The sequence below is a fragment of the Lonchura striata genome, chromosome 1, assembly GCF_046129695.1.
Source record: "Lonchura striata isolate bLonStr1 chromosome 1, bLonStr1.mat, whole genome shotgun sequence".
NCBI lineage: Eukaryota > Metazoa > Chordata > Aves > Passeriformes > Estrildidae > Lonchura > Lonchura striata.
In genome coordinates this window covers 1,315,830-1,331,072 of record NC_134603.1, presented here as the reverse complement: position 1 = coordinate 1,331,072, position 15,243 = coordinate 1,315,830, and the positions used below count along the sequence as shown (strand labels likewise).

Here is a 15,243-nt window from a genome sequence, read left to right as displayed (position 1 = left end):
CAGTGGTCACTGGTCACTCAGTGGTCACTCTGGTCACTCAGTGGTCACTCAGTGGTCACTCTGGTCACTCAGTGGTCACTCTGGTCACTCAGTGGTCAGTGGTCACTCAGTGGTCACTCTGGTCACACAGTGGTCACTCAGTGGTCACTGGTCACTCAGTGGTCACTCTGGTCACTCAGTGGTCACTCAGTGGTCACTCAGTGGTCACTCTGGTCACTCAGTGGTCACTGGTCACTCAGTGGTCACTCAGTGGTCACTGGTCACTCAGTGGTCACTCAGGGTGACTCAGTGGTCACTCAGGGTCACTCAGTGGTCACTCAGTGGTCACTCTGGTCACTCAGTGGTCACTCTGGTCACTCAGTGGTCAGTGGTCACTCAGTGGTCACTCTGGTCACACAGTGGTCACTCAGTGGTCACTCTGGTCACTCAGGCCCTGCAGGAGCTGGACCTCAGCCTGGCCCCTCTGTCCACTCCTGACCCCATTGGTCACTCAGTGCTCAGTGCTCAGTGGTCACTCACTGGTCACTCACTGGTCACTCTGGTCACTCAGTGGTCACTCACTGGTCACTCTGGTCACTCAGTGGTCACTCAGTGGTCAGTGGTCACTCAGTGGTCACTCTCTGGTCACTCAGGCCCTGCAGGAGCTGGACCTCAGCCTGGCCCCGCTGGGCGACGCCGGCGGCCGCGCCCTGGCCGAGCTGCTGGGCCAGTGTCCGGCACTGGTCACTCTGCGTGTCCGGAGCTGCGGCCTGAGCCGGCCCTTCCCCCTGCCAGGTGGGTCATGGTCACTCAGTGGTCACTCAGGGGTCACTCAGGGTCACTCAGGGTCACTCAGGGGTCACTCAGGGTCACTGGTCACTCACTGGTCACTCTGCGTGTCCGGAGCTGCGGCCTGAGCCGGCCCTTCCCCCTGCCAGGTGGGTCATGGGCACTCAGGGGTCACTCAGGGGTCACTCGGGGTCACTCAGGGTCACTCAGGGGTCACTCAGGGTCACTGGTCACTCACTGGTCACTCTGCGTGTTCGGAGCTGCGGCCTGAGCCGGCCCTTCCCCCTGCCAGGTGGGTCATGGTCACTCATTGGTCACTCAGGGTCACTCAGGGTCACTCAGGGTCACTGGTCACTCACTGGTCACTCTGCGTGTCCGGAGCTGCGGCCTGAGCCGGCCCTTCCCCCTGCCAGGTGGGTCATGGTCACTCATTGGTCACTCAGGGGTCACTCAGGGGTCACTCGGGGTCACTCACTGGTCACTCAGGGGTCACTCGGGTCACTCAGGGTCACTGATCACTCATTGGTCACTCAGGGGTCACTCATTGGTCACTCAGTGGTCACTCTGGGTCACTCAGGGGTCACTCAGGGTCACTGATCACTCATTGGTCACTCAGGGGTCACTCATTGGTCACTCAGTGGTCACTCTGGGTCACTCAGGGGTCACTCAGGGTCACTCATTGGTCACTCAGGGTCACTCAGGTCACCCATTGGTCACTCAGTGGTCACTCAGGGTCACTCATTGGTCACTCACTCAGGGTCACTCAGTGGTCACTCAGGGTCACTCATTGGTCACTCAGTGGTCACTCATTGGTCACTCAGGGTCACTCAGGGTCACTCATTGGTCACTCAGTGGTCACTCATTGGTCACTCAGGGTCACTCAGTGGTCACTCAGGGTCACTCATTGGTCACTCAGTGGTCACTCATTGGTCACTCAGGGTCACTCAGGGTCACTCATTGGTCACTCAGGGTCACTCATTGGTCACTCAGGGTCACTCAGTGGTCACTCAGGGTCACTCATTGGTCACTCAGTGGTCACTCATTGGTCACTCAGGGTCACTCAGTGGTCACTCAGGGTCACTCATTGGTCACTCAGGGTCACTCAGTGGTCACTCAGGGTCACTCATTGGTCACTCAGTGGTCACTCATTGGTCACTCAGTGGTCACTCATTGGTCACTCAGGGTCACTCAGGGTCACTCATTGGTCACTCAGGGTCACTCAGGGTCACTCACTGGTCACTCAGGGTCACTCATTGGTCACTCTGGTCACTCAGTGGTCACTCAGGGTCACTCAGGGTCACTCAATGGTCACTCTGGTCACTCATTGGTCACTCAGGGTCACTCAGGGTCACTCAGTGGTCACTCTGGTCACTCAGTGGTCACTCAGGGTCACTCGGGGTCACTCAGGGGTCACTCAGGGTCACTCAGGGTCACTCGGGGTCACTCAGGGTCACTCAGGGTCACTGGTCACTCACTGGTCACTCTGCGTGTCCGGAGCTGCGGCCTGAGCCGGCCCTTCCCCCTGCCAGGTGGGTCATGGGCACTCAGGGTCACTCATTGGTCACTCAGGGTCACTCAGGGGTCACTCAGGGTCACTGGTCACTCACTGGTCACTCAGGGTCACTGGTCACTCACTGGTCACTCTGCGTGTCCGGAGCTGCGGCCTGAGCCGGCCCTTCCCCCTGCCAGGTGGGTCATGGGCACTCAGGGTCACTCATTGGTCACTCACTGGTCACTCACTGGTCACTCATTGGTGACTCAGGGTCACTGAGGGTCACTCGGGGTCACTCACTGGTCACTCAGGGGTCACTCATTGGTCACTCATTGGTCACTCAGGGTCACTCAGGGGTCACTCAGGGTCACTCAGGGTCACTCAGGGTCACTCATTGGTCACTCAGGGGTCACTCAGGGTCACTCAGGGTCACTCATTGGTCACTCAGGGGTCACTCAGGGTCACTCAGGGGTCACTCATTGGTCACTCATTGGTCACTCAGGGGTCACTCATTGGTCACTCAGGGTCACTCAGGGTCACTCAGGGTCACTCATTGGTCACTCAGGGGTCACTCAGGGTCACTCAGGGTCACTGATCACTCAGTGGTCACTCAGGGTCATTGGTCACTCAGGGTCACTCAGGGTCACTCACTGGTCACTCAGGGTCACTCATTGGTCACTCAGGGGTCACTCAGGGTCACTCAGGGGTCACTCAGGGTCACTCAGGGTCACTGGTCACTCATTGGTCACTCAGGGGTCACTCAGGGTCATTGGTCACTCAGGGTCACTCAGGGTCACTCATGGGTCACTCAGGGTCACTCATTGGTCACTCAGGGTCACTTGAGACAACATTTTGGGGGAAAAATTGGAATTTTATGGGGAAAATTTGGGAATTTTGGTGGAAAAACAGAATTTTTGGGGAAAATTTTGGGGAAAATCGGAGTTTTGGGAAGAAGAAATCAGAATTTTTAGGGAAAAAATCTGGGAATTTCAGGAATAAAATATGGAAATGTTGGGGGGAAAAACATGGGAATTTTGGGGAAATTTGGGAATTTTTGGGAATATTGAATTTTTGGAAAAAATCAAAGTTTGGAGGGTAAAGTGCTGGAAATTTTAGGGAAAAAATGAGAATTTTATGGGAAAAACATGGGAATTTTGGGGGGAAAATGGGAATTTTGGGAAAAATTGAATTTTGGGGGAAAATACTAGTATTTTGGGGGGGAAAAAGTTTAAATTTTGGAGGAAAAAAATGTGACTTTTATGGGAAAACAACGGGAATTTTGGGGATAAAATGGGAATTTTGGGGGAAAATTTTGGAATTTTGGGGAAATCCTGGGTATGTTGGGAAAATTAAATTTTTGGGAAGAAAAATCAAAATTTTGAGGGGAAATGCTGGAAATTTTGGGGAAAAATGCAAATTTCATGGGAAAACTGTGGGATTTTTTGGGGGAAATTTGGGAATTTCGGGGAAATCCTGGGAATGTTGGGAAAATTGAATTTTTTGAGGAAAAAAATCAGAATTTTGGGGGGAAAATGAGAATTTTATGGGAAAAAATAAGAATTGTGGGGGTAAAATGGGATTTTTTTGGGGGGAAAATTTGGAATTTTGGAAATTTGGGAATTTTTGGGGAATTTTGGGAATAATTCCCAATTGGCACTGTCCTACAACACCTGGGGGGAAATGGGGAAAATTGGGGAAAAAGGAGAATTTTATGGGAAAAATATGGGATTTTTTGGGGGAAATTTGGGGAAATCCTGGGAATGTTGGGAAAATTGAATTTTTGGAGGAAAAAAATCAGAATTTTTGGGGGAAAAATGCTGGAAATTTTGGGGAAAAAATGTGAATTTCATGGGAAAAAATGGGAATTTTGGGGGTAAAATGGGATTTTTTTGGGGAATTATGGGGGGAAATTTGTGAATTTTGGAATTTTGGGGAATTTTGGGAATAATTCCCAAATTTCCCTGCAGAGACGACGGCGCTGCAGAGCCTGGCCCTGTCCTACAACACTTGGGGGGGGGGAATCGGGGAAAAATTGGGGAAAAATGGGAATTTTATGGGAAAAATATGGGATTTTTGGGGAAAATGTGGGAAATTTAGGGAAATTAAATATTTGGGAAGAAAAATCGAAATTTTGAGGGAAAATGCTGGAAATTTTGGGGGAAAAAATGAGAATTTTATGGGGGAAGAATGGGTATTTTATGGTTAAATGGGATTTTTTTGGGGGGGAATATTTGGAATCTTGGAAATTTGGGAATTTTTGTGGAATTTTGGGAATAATTCCCAAATTTTTTCGCAGAGGCGACGGCGCTGCAGAGCCTGGCCCTGTCCTACAACCGGCTGGGGGGGAATTGGGGAAATTGATGGGAAAAATAAGAATTTTATGGGAAAAATATGGGATTTTTTGGGGAAAATTTGGGAAATTTGGGGAAGTCCTGGGAATGTTGGGAAAATTGAATTTTTGGAGGAAAAAAATCAGAATTTTTTGGGGAAAAATGCTGGAAATTTTGGGGAAAAAATGGGAATTTCATGGGAAAAAATGGGAATTTTGGGGGGAAAATGGGGTTTTTTTGGGGGGAAAACTTGGAATCTTGGAAATTTGGGAATTTTTGGGGAATTTTGGGAAAAATTCCCAATTGGCACTGTCCTACAACACCTGGGGGGAAATGGGGAAAATTGGGGAAAAAGGAGAATTTTATGGGAAAAATATGGGATTTTTTGGGGGAAATTTGGGAAATTTGGGGAAGTCCTGGGAATGTTGGGAAAATTAAAATTTTTGGGAAGAAAAATCGAAATTTTGAGGGAAAATGCTAGAACTTTTGGGGGAAAAAATGAGAATTTTATGTGGAAAAAATGAGAATTTTGGGGGTAAAATGGGATTTTTTTGGGGGGAAAATTTGGAATATTGGAAATTTGGGAATTTTTGGGGAATTTCGGGAATAATTCCCAATTTTCCCCGCAGAGACGACGGCGCTGCAGAGCCTGGCCCTGTCCTACAACCGGCTGGGCCGGGCGGGGCTGCGGCAGCTCCTGAGGACGATCCCGGCCCGGAGCCTCCGGAGCCTCCGGAGCCTCGAGCTCGACTCCGTCCTCGGGGACACCCACGGGGACATTGGGGACACCCATGGGGACACCGGGGACATCGGAGGGGACATTGGGGACATCGGAGGGGACATCGGAGGGGAGCTGGCCCGGTACCTGCAGCAGGTCTGGGGACATTGGGGACATTGGGGACATTGGGGACATTGGGGACATTGGGGACATTGGGGACATTGGGGACATTGGGGGACATTGGGGACATTGGGGGGACATTGGGGGGACATTGGGGACATTGGGGGGACATTGGGGGGACATTGGGGACATTGGGGACATTGGGGACATTGGGGACATTGGGGGACATTGGGGACATTGGGGACATTGGGGACATTGGGGACATTGGGGGGACATTGGGGGGACATTGGGGACATTGGGGACATTGGGGACATTGGGGACATTGGGGGACATTGGGGACATTGGGGACATTGGGGACATTGGGGACATTGGGGGGACATTGGGGACATTGGGGGGACATTGGGGGGACATTGGGGACATTGGGGACATTGGGGACATTGGGGACATTGGGGACATTGGGGGACATTGGGGGACATTGGGGGGACATTGGGGACATTGGGGACATTGGGGGGACATTGGGGGGACATTGGGGACATTGGGGACATTGGGGACATTTGGGGGGACATTGGGGACATTGGGGGGACATTGGGGACATTGGGGACATTGGGGACATTGGGGGGACATTGGGGGACATTGGGGGACATTGGGGGACATTGGGGGACATTGGGGACATTGGGGACATTGGGGACATTGGGGGACATTGGGGGACATTGGGGACATTGGGGACATTGGGGGACATTGGGGGGACACTGGGGACATTGGGGACATTGGGGGACATTGGGGACATTGGGGACACTGGGGACATTGGGGACATTGGGGACATTGGGGACATTGGGGGGACATTGGGGACATTGGGGACATTGGGGACACTGGGGGACATTGGGGGGACATTGGGGACATTGGGGACATTGGGGGGACATTGGGGACATTGGGGGACATTGGGGACATTGGGGACATTGGGGGGACATTGGGGACATTGGGGACATTGGGGACATTGGGGGGACATTGGGGGACATTGGGGGACATTGGGGACATTGGGGACATTGGGGACATTGGGGGGACATTGGGGACATTGGGGACATTGGGGGGACATTGGGGACATTGGGGACATTGGGGGACATTGGGGACATTGGGGGGACATTGGGGGGACATTGGGGACATTGGGGGGACATTGGGGACATTGGGGACATTGGGGGGACATTGGGGGGACATTGGGGGGACATTGGGGACATTGGGGACATTGGGGACATTGGGGACATTGGGGGACATTGGGGGGACATTGGGGACATTGGGGACATTGGGGACATTGGGGGGACATTGGGGGGACATTGGGGACATTGGGGACATTGGGGACATTTGGGGGGACATTGGGGACATTGGGGGGACATTGGGGACATTGGGGACATTGGGGACATTGGGGACATTGGGGACATTGGGGGGACATTGGGGGACATTGGGGGACATTGGGGGACATTGGGGGACATTGGGGACATTGGGGGGACACTGGGGACATTGGGGACATTGGGGGGACATTGGGGGACATTGGGGACATTGGGGACACTGGGGACATTGGGGACATTGGGGACATTGGGGACATTGGGGGGACATTGGGGACATTGGGGACATTGGGGACACTGGGGGACATTGGGGGGACATTGGGGACATTGGGGACATTGGGGGGACATTGGGGACATTGGGGGACATTGGGGACATTGGGGACATTGGGGGGACATTGGGGACATTGGGGACATTGGGGACATTGGGGGGACATTGGGGGACATTGGGGGGACATTGGGGACATTGGGGACATTGGGGACATTGGGGGGACATTGGGGGGACATTGGGGACATTGGGGACATTGGGGACATTTGGGGGGACATTGGGGACATTGGGGGGACATTGGGGACATTGGGGACATTGGGGACATTGGGGACATTGGGGACATTGGGGACATTGGGGGGACATTGGGGGACATTGGGGACATTGAGGACATTGGGGACATTGGGGGGACATTGGGGATTTTTGAGGACATCGGGGACTTTTGGGAGTCTGGGGACCTTGGTGGCCTTGGGGACACTTTTGGTGATCTTGGTGGCCCTGGGGACACCTTTGGTGGCCTCGGTGACCTTGGGGACACGTTTGGTGGCCCTGGGGACACCTCTGGTGGCCTCGGTGACGTCCCCACTGTCCCCCAGGCCGGCTGTGCCCTCTGCCACCTCTCGCTGGCCGGGAACCACCTGAGGGACGGGGACATCGACGAGCTGGCACGGTCAGGGGACACCAGGGACATCTGGGGACATTGGGGACACCTTGGGGACACCTTGGGGACATCTGGGAACATCTGGGGACACCTTGGGACACCTTGGGACACCTTGGGACACCTTGGGGACACCTTGGGGACATCTGGGGACACCCTGGGGACACCTTGGGGACATTGGGGACACCTTGGGGACACCTGGGGACACCTTGGGGACATCTGGGAACATCTGGGAACATCTGGGGACATTGGGGACACCTTGGGGACATTTGGGGACACCTTGGGGACACCTTGGGGACACCTTGGGGACATCTGGGGACATTGGGGACACCTTGGGGACATTTGGGGACACCTTGGGACACCCTGGGGACACCTTGGGACAGCTTGGGACACCTTGGGACACCTTGGGGACACCCTGGGGACATTTGGGGGCACCTTGGGGACACTTTGGTGCCATTTCGGGACATCTGGGGACACCTTGGGGACACTTTGGTGCCATTTTGGGGCCATTTGGGGCCATTTGGTGCCATCTGGCCCTTTTTTTTGCCAATTTTCTGCCATTTTTATCCCATTTTTTACCCATTTTTTTGCCATTTTTGCCCCGGTTTTTTCCCATTTTTTTCCCATTTTTTGCCATTTTTGTCCCGTTTTTTTACCCTTTTTTTGCCATTTTTGTCCTATTTTTTGCCCCATTTTTTGCCATTTTTGTCCCATTTTTGTCCCTTTTTTTGCCAATTTTTTTGCCATTTTTGTCCCTTTTTTTGCCAATTTTTTTGCCATTTTGGCCCTGTTTTTGTTCCATTTTTTGCCCCATTTTTTGTCAATTTTTTTGCTTCTTTTGCCCTGTTTTTTGCCAATTTTTTTGCCTTTTTTGTCCCTTTTTTGCCAATTTTTTTGCCATTTTGGCCACATTTTGGTCTCATTTTTGCTCCATTTTTTGCCTTTTTTTTGCTATTTTTGTCCCGTTTTTTACCAATTTTTTGCCATTTTGGTCACATTTTGGTCCCACGTTTTGCCAATTTTTTGCCATTTTTTCCCTTTTTTTTTCCCTTTTTTTTTGCCATTTCTGCCCCATTTTTGTCCCATTTTTTGCTAATTTTATTGCCACTTTTGCCCCGTTTTTGCCCAATTTTTTGCCAATTTTTTTTGCCTCTTTTGCCCCATTTTTTCCAATTTTTTTTGCCATTTTTGTCCCATTTTTGCCAATTTTTTGCCATTTCTGCCCCATTTTTGTCCTATTTTTCCCATTTCTGCCCATTTCAGTGATTTTTACCCGATTTTGCCAATATTTTTGCTTTTTTGTCCCTTTTTTTGCCATTTTGTCCCATTTTTGCCAATTTTTTTCCCATTTTTGTGCCATTTTTGGCCAATTTTTTTGCCATTTTTACCCCATTTTTGCCCATTTTTTGCCTTTTTTGCCCTGCCCCCTTTTTTCTCATTTTTTTACTTTTTTTTACTTTTTTTTCGCCATTTTTGCCCCTTTTTTACCCATTTTTTAATCATTTTTTTCCTTTTTTTGCCCATTTTTTGCCAATATTTTTGCCAATTTTGCCCCATTTTTTGCCTTTTTTTGCCATTTCTGTGCCCTTTTTTTCCATTTCTGCCCCATTTTTGTCCCAATTCTTGTCCCTTTTTTGCCCGTTTTTTGCCATTTTTTCCTCCATTTTTTTGCCATTTTTGCCCTATTTTTTGCCCGTTTTTTGCCAATTTTGTTGCCATTTTTGTCCCGTTTTTTGCCATTTTTGCCCTGTTCTTCCCCCGTTTTTTGTCCCTTTTTTTTGCCCATTTTTTTACCATTTTTCCCTCATTTTTTCCCTCATTTTTTTCCCATTTTTTGCCAATTTTTTTGCCATTTTTGCCAATTTTTTTGCTCTATTTTTTTGCCACATTTGCCCTGATTTTTTCCCTTTTTTTTCCCATTTTTTGCCGTTTCTGTCCCATTTTCCCCCCATTTTTTGCCATTTTTGCCCTGTTCTTCCCCCGTTTTTTGTCCCTTTTTTTTTGCCCATTTTTTTACCATTTTTCCCTCATTTTTTTCCCATTTTTTGCCCATGTTTTGCCAATTTTTTTGCCATTTTTGTCTTTTTTTGCTCTATTTTTTTGCCATATTTGCCCTGATTTTTTCCCATTTTTTTCCCATTTTTTGCCGTTCCTGTCCCATTTTTTTCCTATTTTTTGCCATTTTTGCCCTGTTTTTCCCCCATTTTTTGTCCCTTTTTTTTGCCCATTTTTTTACCATTTTACCCTCATTTTTTTCCCATTTTTTGCCCATGTTTTGCCAATTTTTTTGCCATTTTTGTCTTTTTTTTGCTCTCTTTTTTTACCACATTTGCCCTGATTTTTTCCCTTTTTTTTTCCATTTTTTGCTGTTTCTGTCCCATTTTTTTCCTATTTTTTGCCATTTTTGCCCTGTTCTTCCCCCATTTTTTGTCCATTTTTTTTGCCCATTTTTTGTCCTTTTTCCCCATTTTTTTCCCATTTTTCCCATTTTTTGCCATTTCTGTCCCATTTTTTCCCTATTTTTTGCCATTTTTGCCCTGTTCCTCCCCCGTTTTTTGTCCCTTTTTTTTTGCCCATTTTTCCCACATTTTCCCCCATTTTTTTCCCATTTTTTGCCCATTTTTTCCCTCATTTTCCCCCATTTTTTACCCATTTTTTTCCCATTTTTCCCCATTTTTTTCCCATTTTTTGCCCATTTTTTCCCTCATTTTCCCCCATTTTTTTCCCATTTTTTACCCATTTTTTTACCATTTTCCCCCATTTTTTTCCCATTTTTTGCCCATTTTTCCCTCATTTTCCCCCATTTTTTTCCCATTTTTTACCCATTTTTTCCCTCATTTTCCCCCATTTTTTTCCCATTTTTTACCCATTTTTTTACCATTTTCCCCCATTTTTTTCCCATTTTTTGCCCATTTTTCCCTCATTTTCCCCCATTTTTTTCCCATTTTTTACCCATTTTTTTACCATTTTCCCCCATTTTTTTCCCATTTTTTGCCCATTTTTTCCCTCATTTTCCCCCATTTTTTTCCCATTTTTTGCCCATTTTTTTACCATTTTCCCCCATTTTTTTCCCATTTTTTGCCCATTTTTCCCTCATTTTCCCCCATTTTTTTCCCATTTTTTGCCCATTTTTCCCTCATTTTCCCCCATTTTTTACCCATTTTTTTACCATTTTCCCCCATTTTTTTCCCATTTTTTGCCCATTTTTTCCCTCATTTTCCCCCATTTTTTGCCCATTTTTTGCCCATTTTTTCCCTCATTTTCCCCCATTTTTCCCCCATTTTTTCCCCATTTTTGCCCACTTCCCCCCGTTTTTCCCGATTTCCCGGTTTTTCACCCCGATTTCCCCGCAGGTGCCTCCCGGGCTCCCTTCGCTCCCTGGAGCTCTCGGCCAATCCCGGCCTCGGGCCCGGAACCTTCCGGAAGCTGCGGCCGGGCCTGGGCAGCCTCCGCATGCACGGTGCGGCTTTGGGGCAAAAAACGGCGATTTTGGGCAAAATGGGGAAATTCGGGACCGAACGAGAGAAAAATACAGGAATTTCGGGGGAAATTTGGGGGGGAAATTAGGAATTTTTAGGGGAAAACATTGGGAATTTTGGGGGGAAACTGGGGGGAAAATGGGAATTTTGGGGGAAAAAGGGAATTTTGGGGCAAAAAACGGCGATTTCGGGCAAAATGGGGAAATTCGGGACTGAACGAGAGAAAAATTCAGGAATTTCGGGGGGAAATTTGAGGGGGAATTGGGAATTTTTGGGGGAAACATCGGGAATTTTGGGGGGAAACTGGGGGAAAAAGGGAATTTTGGGGCAAAAAACGGCGATTTTGGGCAAAATGGGGAAATTCGGGACTGAACGAGAGAAAAATACAGGAATTTCGGGGGGAAATTTGGGGGGAAATTGGGAATTTTTAGGGGAAAACATTGGGAATTTTGGGGGGAAACTGGGGGGGAAAGGGAATTTTGGGGCAAAAAACGGCGATTTCGGGCAAAACGGGGAAATTCGGGACTGAACGAGAGAAAAATTCAGGAATTTCACGGGGAAATTTGGGGGGAAATTGTGAATTTTTAAGGGAAAACATTGGGAATTTTTTGGGGAAACTGGGGGGGAAAAGGGAATTTTGGGGCAAAAAACGGCGATTTTGGGCAAAACGGGGAAATTCGGGACTGAACGAGAGAAAAATACAGGAATTTCGGGGGGAAATTTGGGGGGAAATTGGGAATTTTTAGGGGAAAACATCGGGAATTTTGGGGGGAAACTGGGGGAAAAAGGGAATTTTGGGGCAAAAAACGGCGATTTTGGGCAAAACGGGGAAATTCGGGACTGAACGAGAGAAAAATTCAGGAATTTCGGGGGGAAATTTGGGGGGAAATTGGGAATTTTTAGGGGAAAACATCGGGAATTTTGGGGGGAAACTGGGGGAAAAAGGGAATTTTGGGGGAAAAAGGGAATTTTGGGGCAAAAAACAGCAATTTCGGGCAAAATGGGGAAATTCGGGACTGAACGAGAGAAAAATACAGGAATTTCGCGGGGAAATTTGAGGGGGAAATTGGGAATTTTTAGGGGAAAATTTGGGGGGAAACATCGGGAATTTTGGGGGGGAAAATTGGGGGGAAAATTGGGAATTTTGGGGCAAAAAATTGTGATTTTGGGACAAAATAAGTGAAAAATTCAGGAATTTCGGGGGAAAAAAATGGGAAAAATTTGGGGGGAAGAATGGGAATTTTTAGGGAAAAATTGGGGGAAACATTGGGAATTTTGGGGGAAAATTGGGAATTTTGGAGAAAATTGGGTTTAAAAAGGGAATTTTGGGGAAAAATCGGAAATTTCGAGAAAAATTGGGAAATTTGGGACAAAACGAGAAAAATTCAGGAATTTCGGGGAAAATTTTGGGGGGAAAATTGGGGGAAAACATTGGGAATTTTGGCGGGAAATTGGGGGGAAAAAAGGGAATTTTGGGGAAAAATCGGGGGGAAATGGGGATTTTGGGGAAAAAATGGGAATTTTGGAAAAATTGGGGAAAAATTGGGGAATTGAGGGGAAAAAGGGATTTTGGAGAAAACTGGGGGGGAAATTGGGGAAAAAAATGGGAATTTGGGGGAAAAAAGGGAATTTTGGAAGGAAAATTGGGGGGAATGAGAATTATAGAAAAAATGGGAATTTTGCACAAAATTGGGAATTTTGGGAAAAAATTGGGAATTTTGGAGAAAAATTGCGGGGAAAATCGGGAATTTTGGGGGGAAATTGGGGATTTTTGGAAAAAATGGGAATTTGGGGAGAAAAGCCAGGATTTGGGAGGAAAATCGGGAAAAAAAAGGAATTTGGGGGAAAATTGGGGGTTTTGGGGGAGAATTTTGGGGTTTGGGAAAAATTGGGGATTTGGGGGGAAAATCAGGAATTTTGGGAAAAAAATGGGGGGAAAATGGGAATTTGATGGAAAATTGGGGAAAAAAATTCAGAATTGGGGGGGAAAGGGAATTTCGGTGGAAAATTGGGGGAAAAATGGGAGTTTTGGAAAAAAAATGAATTCTGAAAAAAATTGGGAATTTTGGGAAAAATGGGGATTTGGGGGGAAAAAATGGGAATGTGGGTGGAAAATTTGGAGATTTTGGGGGGAAATTGGGGAGTTTGGGGAAAAAATGGGAATTTTGGGGATAAGAATTGGAAATTTAGGGGAAAATCAGGGAAAAAATGGGAATTTTGGGAAATATCGGGGAAAATGGGGAAAAAAGGAATTTTGGGGAAAACTGGGGGGAAATGGGACATTGGGGAAAAAATGGGAATTTTGGGGGGAAATTGGGAATTTTTATGGAAATTGGGAATTCTGGGGGGAAATGGGGGAAAAAATGGGGATTTTGGGGCAAAAATTGGGGATTTGGAGAAAATTGGGGGTTTTGGGTGAAAAATGGGGGAAAATTGGGAATTTTGGGGGAAAGTTTGGGGATTTTTGGGAAAACTAGGATTTTGAAGAAAAATTTTGGAAAAAACCGCAGGATTTTGGGAAAAAACTTGGGAATTTTTGGGGAGAATTTGGAATTTGGGGGGAATTCCAGGGAATTTGGAAAGAAAAATTGAAAATCAGGTGGAAAAAATCTGGAATTACAGGGGGGAAAAAAATCAGAATTTTGGGGGAAATGTGAGAAAATCTGGGGGGGGAAATTGGGGAAAAAAAATGGCAATTTTGGGAAAGAAATGGGAATTTGGGGGGTAAATTGGAGATTTTGGGGGAAAATTGGGAATTCTGGGAGTAAAATTGGGGGAAAATTGGGAATTAAAAAAATGGGAATTATGGGGGAAAATTGGAGATTTTGGGGATAAATTGGGGAGTTTGGGGGGAAATTGAGAATTTTGGGGAAAATTTGGAAGTTTGAGGGGATATTGGGGAAAAAACAGGAATTTTGGGCGAAAATTGGGGATTTGGAGGGGAAATTTGGGAATTTTTAGGGAAAAATGGGAATTTTGGGGAGAAATCGAGAAAAAATTTGGGAATTTTAGAGGAAAAATGGGAATTTTGGGGGGGAAAATCAGGAATTTGGGAGGAAATCGGGGAAAAATTGGGAATTTTAGGGAAAAATGAGAATTTTGGGGGGAAAAAATGGGAATTTTTGGGACAATGGGAATTTTGGGGGGGGGAATGGGAATTTTTGGGACAATGGGAATTTTGGGGGCGGGAAATGGGAATTTTGGGGGAAATGTTGGGAATTTGGGGAATAACGCCCCCAAATTTTGGGGAATGACGTCATCAATGTCCCCTCTCCCACCCTGTGGGTTCCCGACCTTCCCAAAATTCCCGAAATTCCCAAATTTTTGTCAGGATGCGGCGTCGGGGACCTGGACGGAACCACCCGGAGCCGGAGCCGGGAGAAAATTCAGGAATTGCCCTGAGCCAAACTGGTCTGGACTGGTTTGGACTGGTTTGGACTGCTTTGGACTGGTTTTTACCGGTTTGGACTGGTTTAAACTGGTCTGGACTGGGAGGTTCCCAGTTGGATCCAATAAATCCCAGTTTGATCCCGGATTTTGCTGATTTTTGGGATTTGGGGACTGGTTTGGACTGGTTTTTACTGGTCTGGACTGGTTTAGACTGGTCTGGACTGGTTTGGACTGGTTTAGACTGGTTTAGACTGGTCTGGACTGGTTTGGACTGGTTTTTACTGGTCTGGACTGGTTTAGACTGGTCTGGACTGGTTTAGACTGGTCTGGACTGGTTTAGACTGGTCTGAACTGGTTTTTACTGATCTGGACTGGGAATGGCTCCCATTAACAAGAGAAAAAAAATGGAATTTTTCCCAGATTCTGGGGATTTTTGGGATTTTGGTCCCGTTTATTATCCCAAACTCCTGGTGGATCCAGTTTGGACTGGTTTGAACTGGTTTGAACTGGTCTGGACCGGTCTGAACTGGTTTTTCCTGGGACAGGCTCCCAGTTTGTTGCACAAATGAGGAGAAAAAAACAGAATTTTTCCCGGATTTTGGGATTTTTCTTCTCCTGTTTATTATCCCAAACTCCTGGGGGCTCCAGTTTGGACCGGTCTGAACCGGTTTGGACTGGTCCGAACTGGT

The 15,243-nt window shown here is 47.4% G+C and overlaps 1 protein-coding gene across 1 annotated transcript; it reads left to right on the top strand.

The window, feature by feature from the left end:
* Positions 1-4,447: 4,447 nt before the first annotated feature.
* On the top strand, positions 4,448-14,697 carry TONSL (tonsoku like, DNA repair protein). The gene is made up of 5 exons (XM_077781512.1): positions 4,448-4,451; positions 5,220-5,464; positions 7,624-7,697; positions 11,039-11,145; positions 14,496-14,697. Exons 1-5 carry the CDS (start codon positions 4,448-4,450, stop codon positions 14,564-14,566), a joined length of 501 nt encoding a protein of 166 aa, XP_077637638.1. The 3' UTR covers positions 14,567-14,697.
* Positions 14,698-15,243: the final 546 nt, after the last annotated feature.

Coding starts and splice junctions, on each gene's coding strand:
- TONSL (XM_077781512.1), top strand. Junction 5,465..7,623: donor TGGCCCGGTACCTGCAGCAG/GTCTGGGGACAT, acceptor ACTGTCCCCCAG/GCCGGCTGTGCCCTCTGCCA. Junction 7,698..11,038: donor GACATCGACGAGCTGGCACG/GTCAGGGGACAC, acceptor ATTTCCCCGCAG/GTGCCTCCCGGGCTCCCTTC.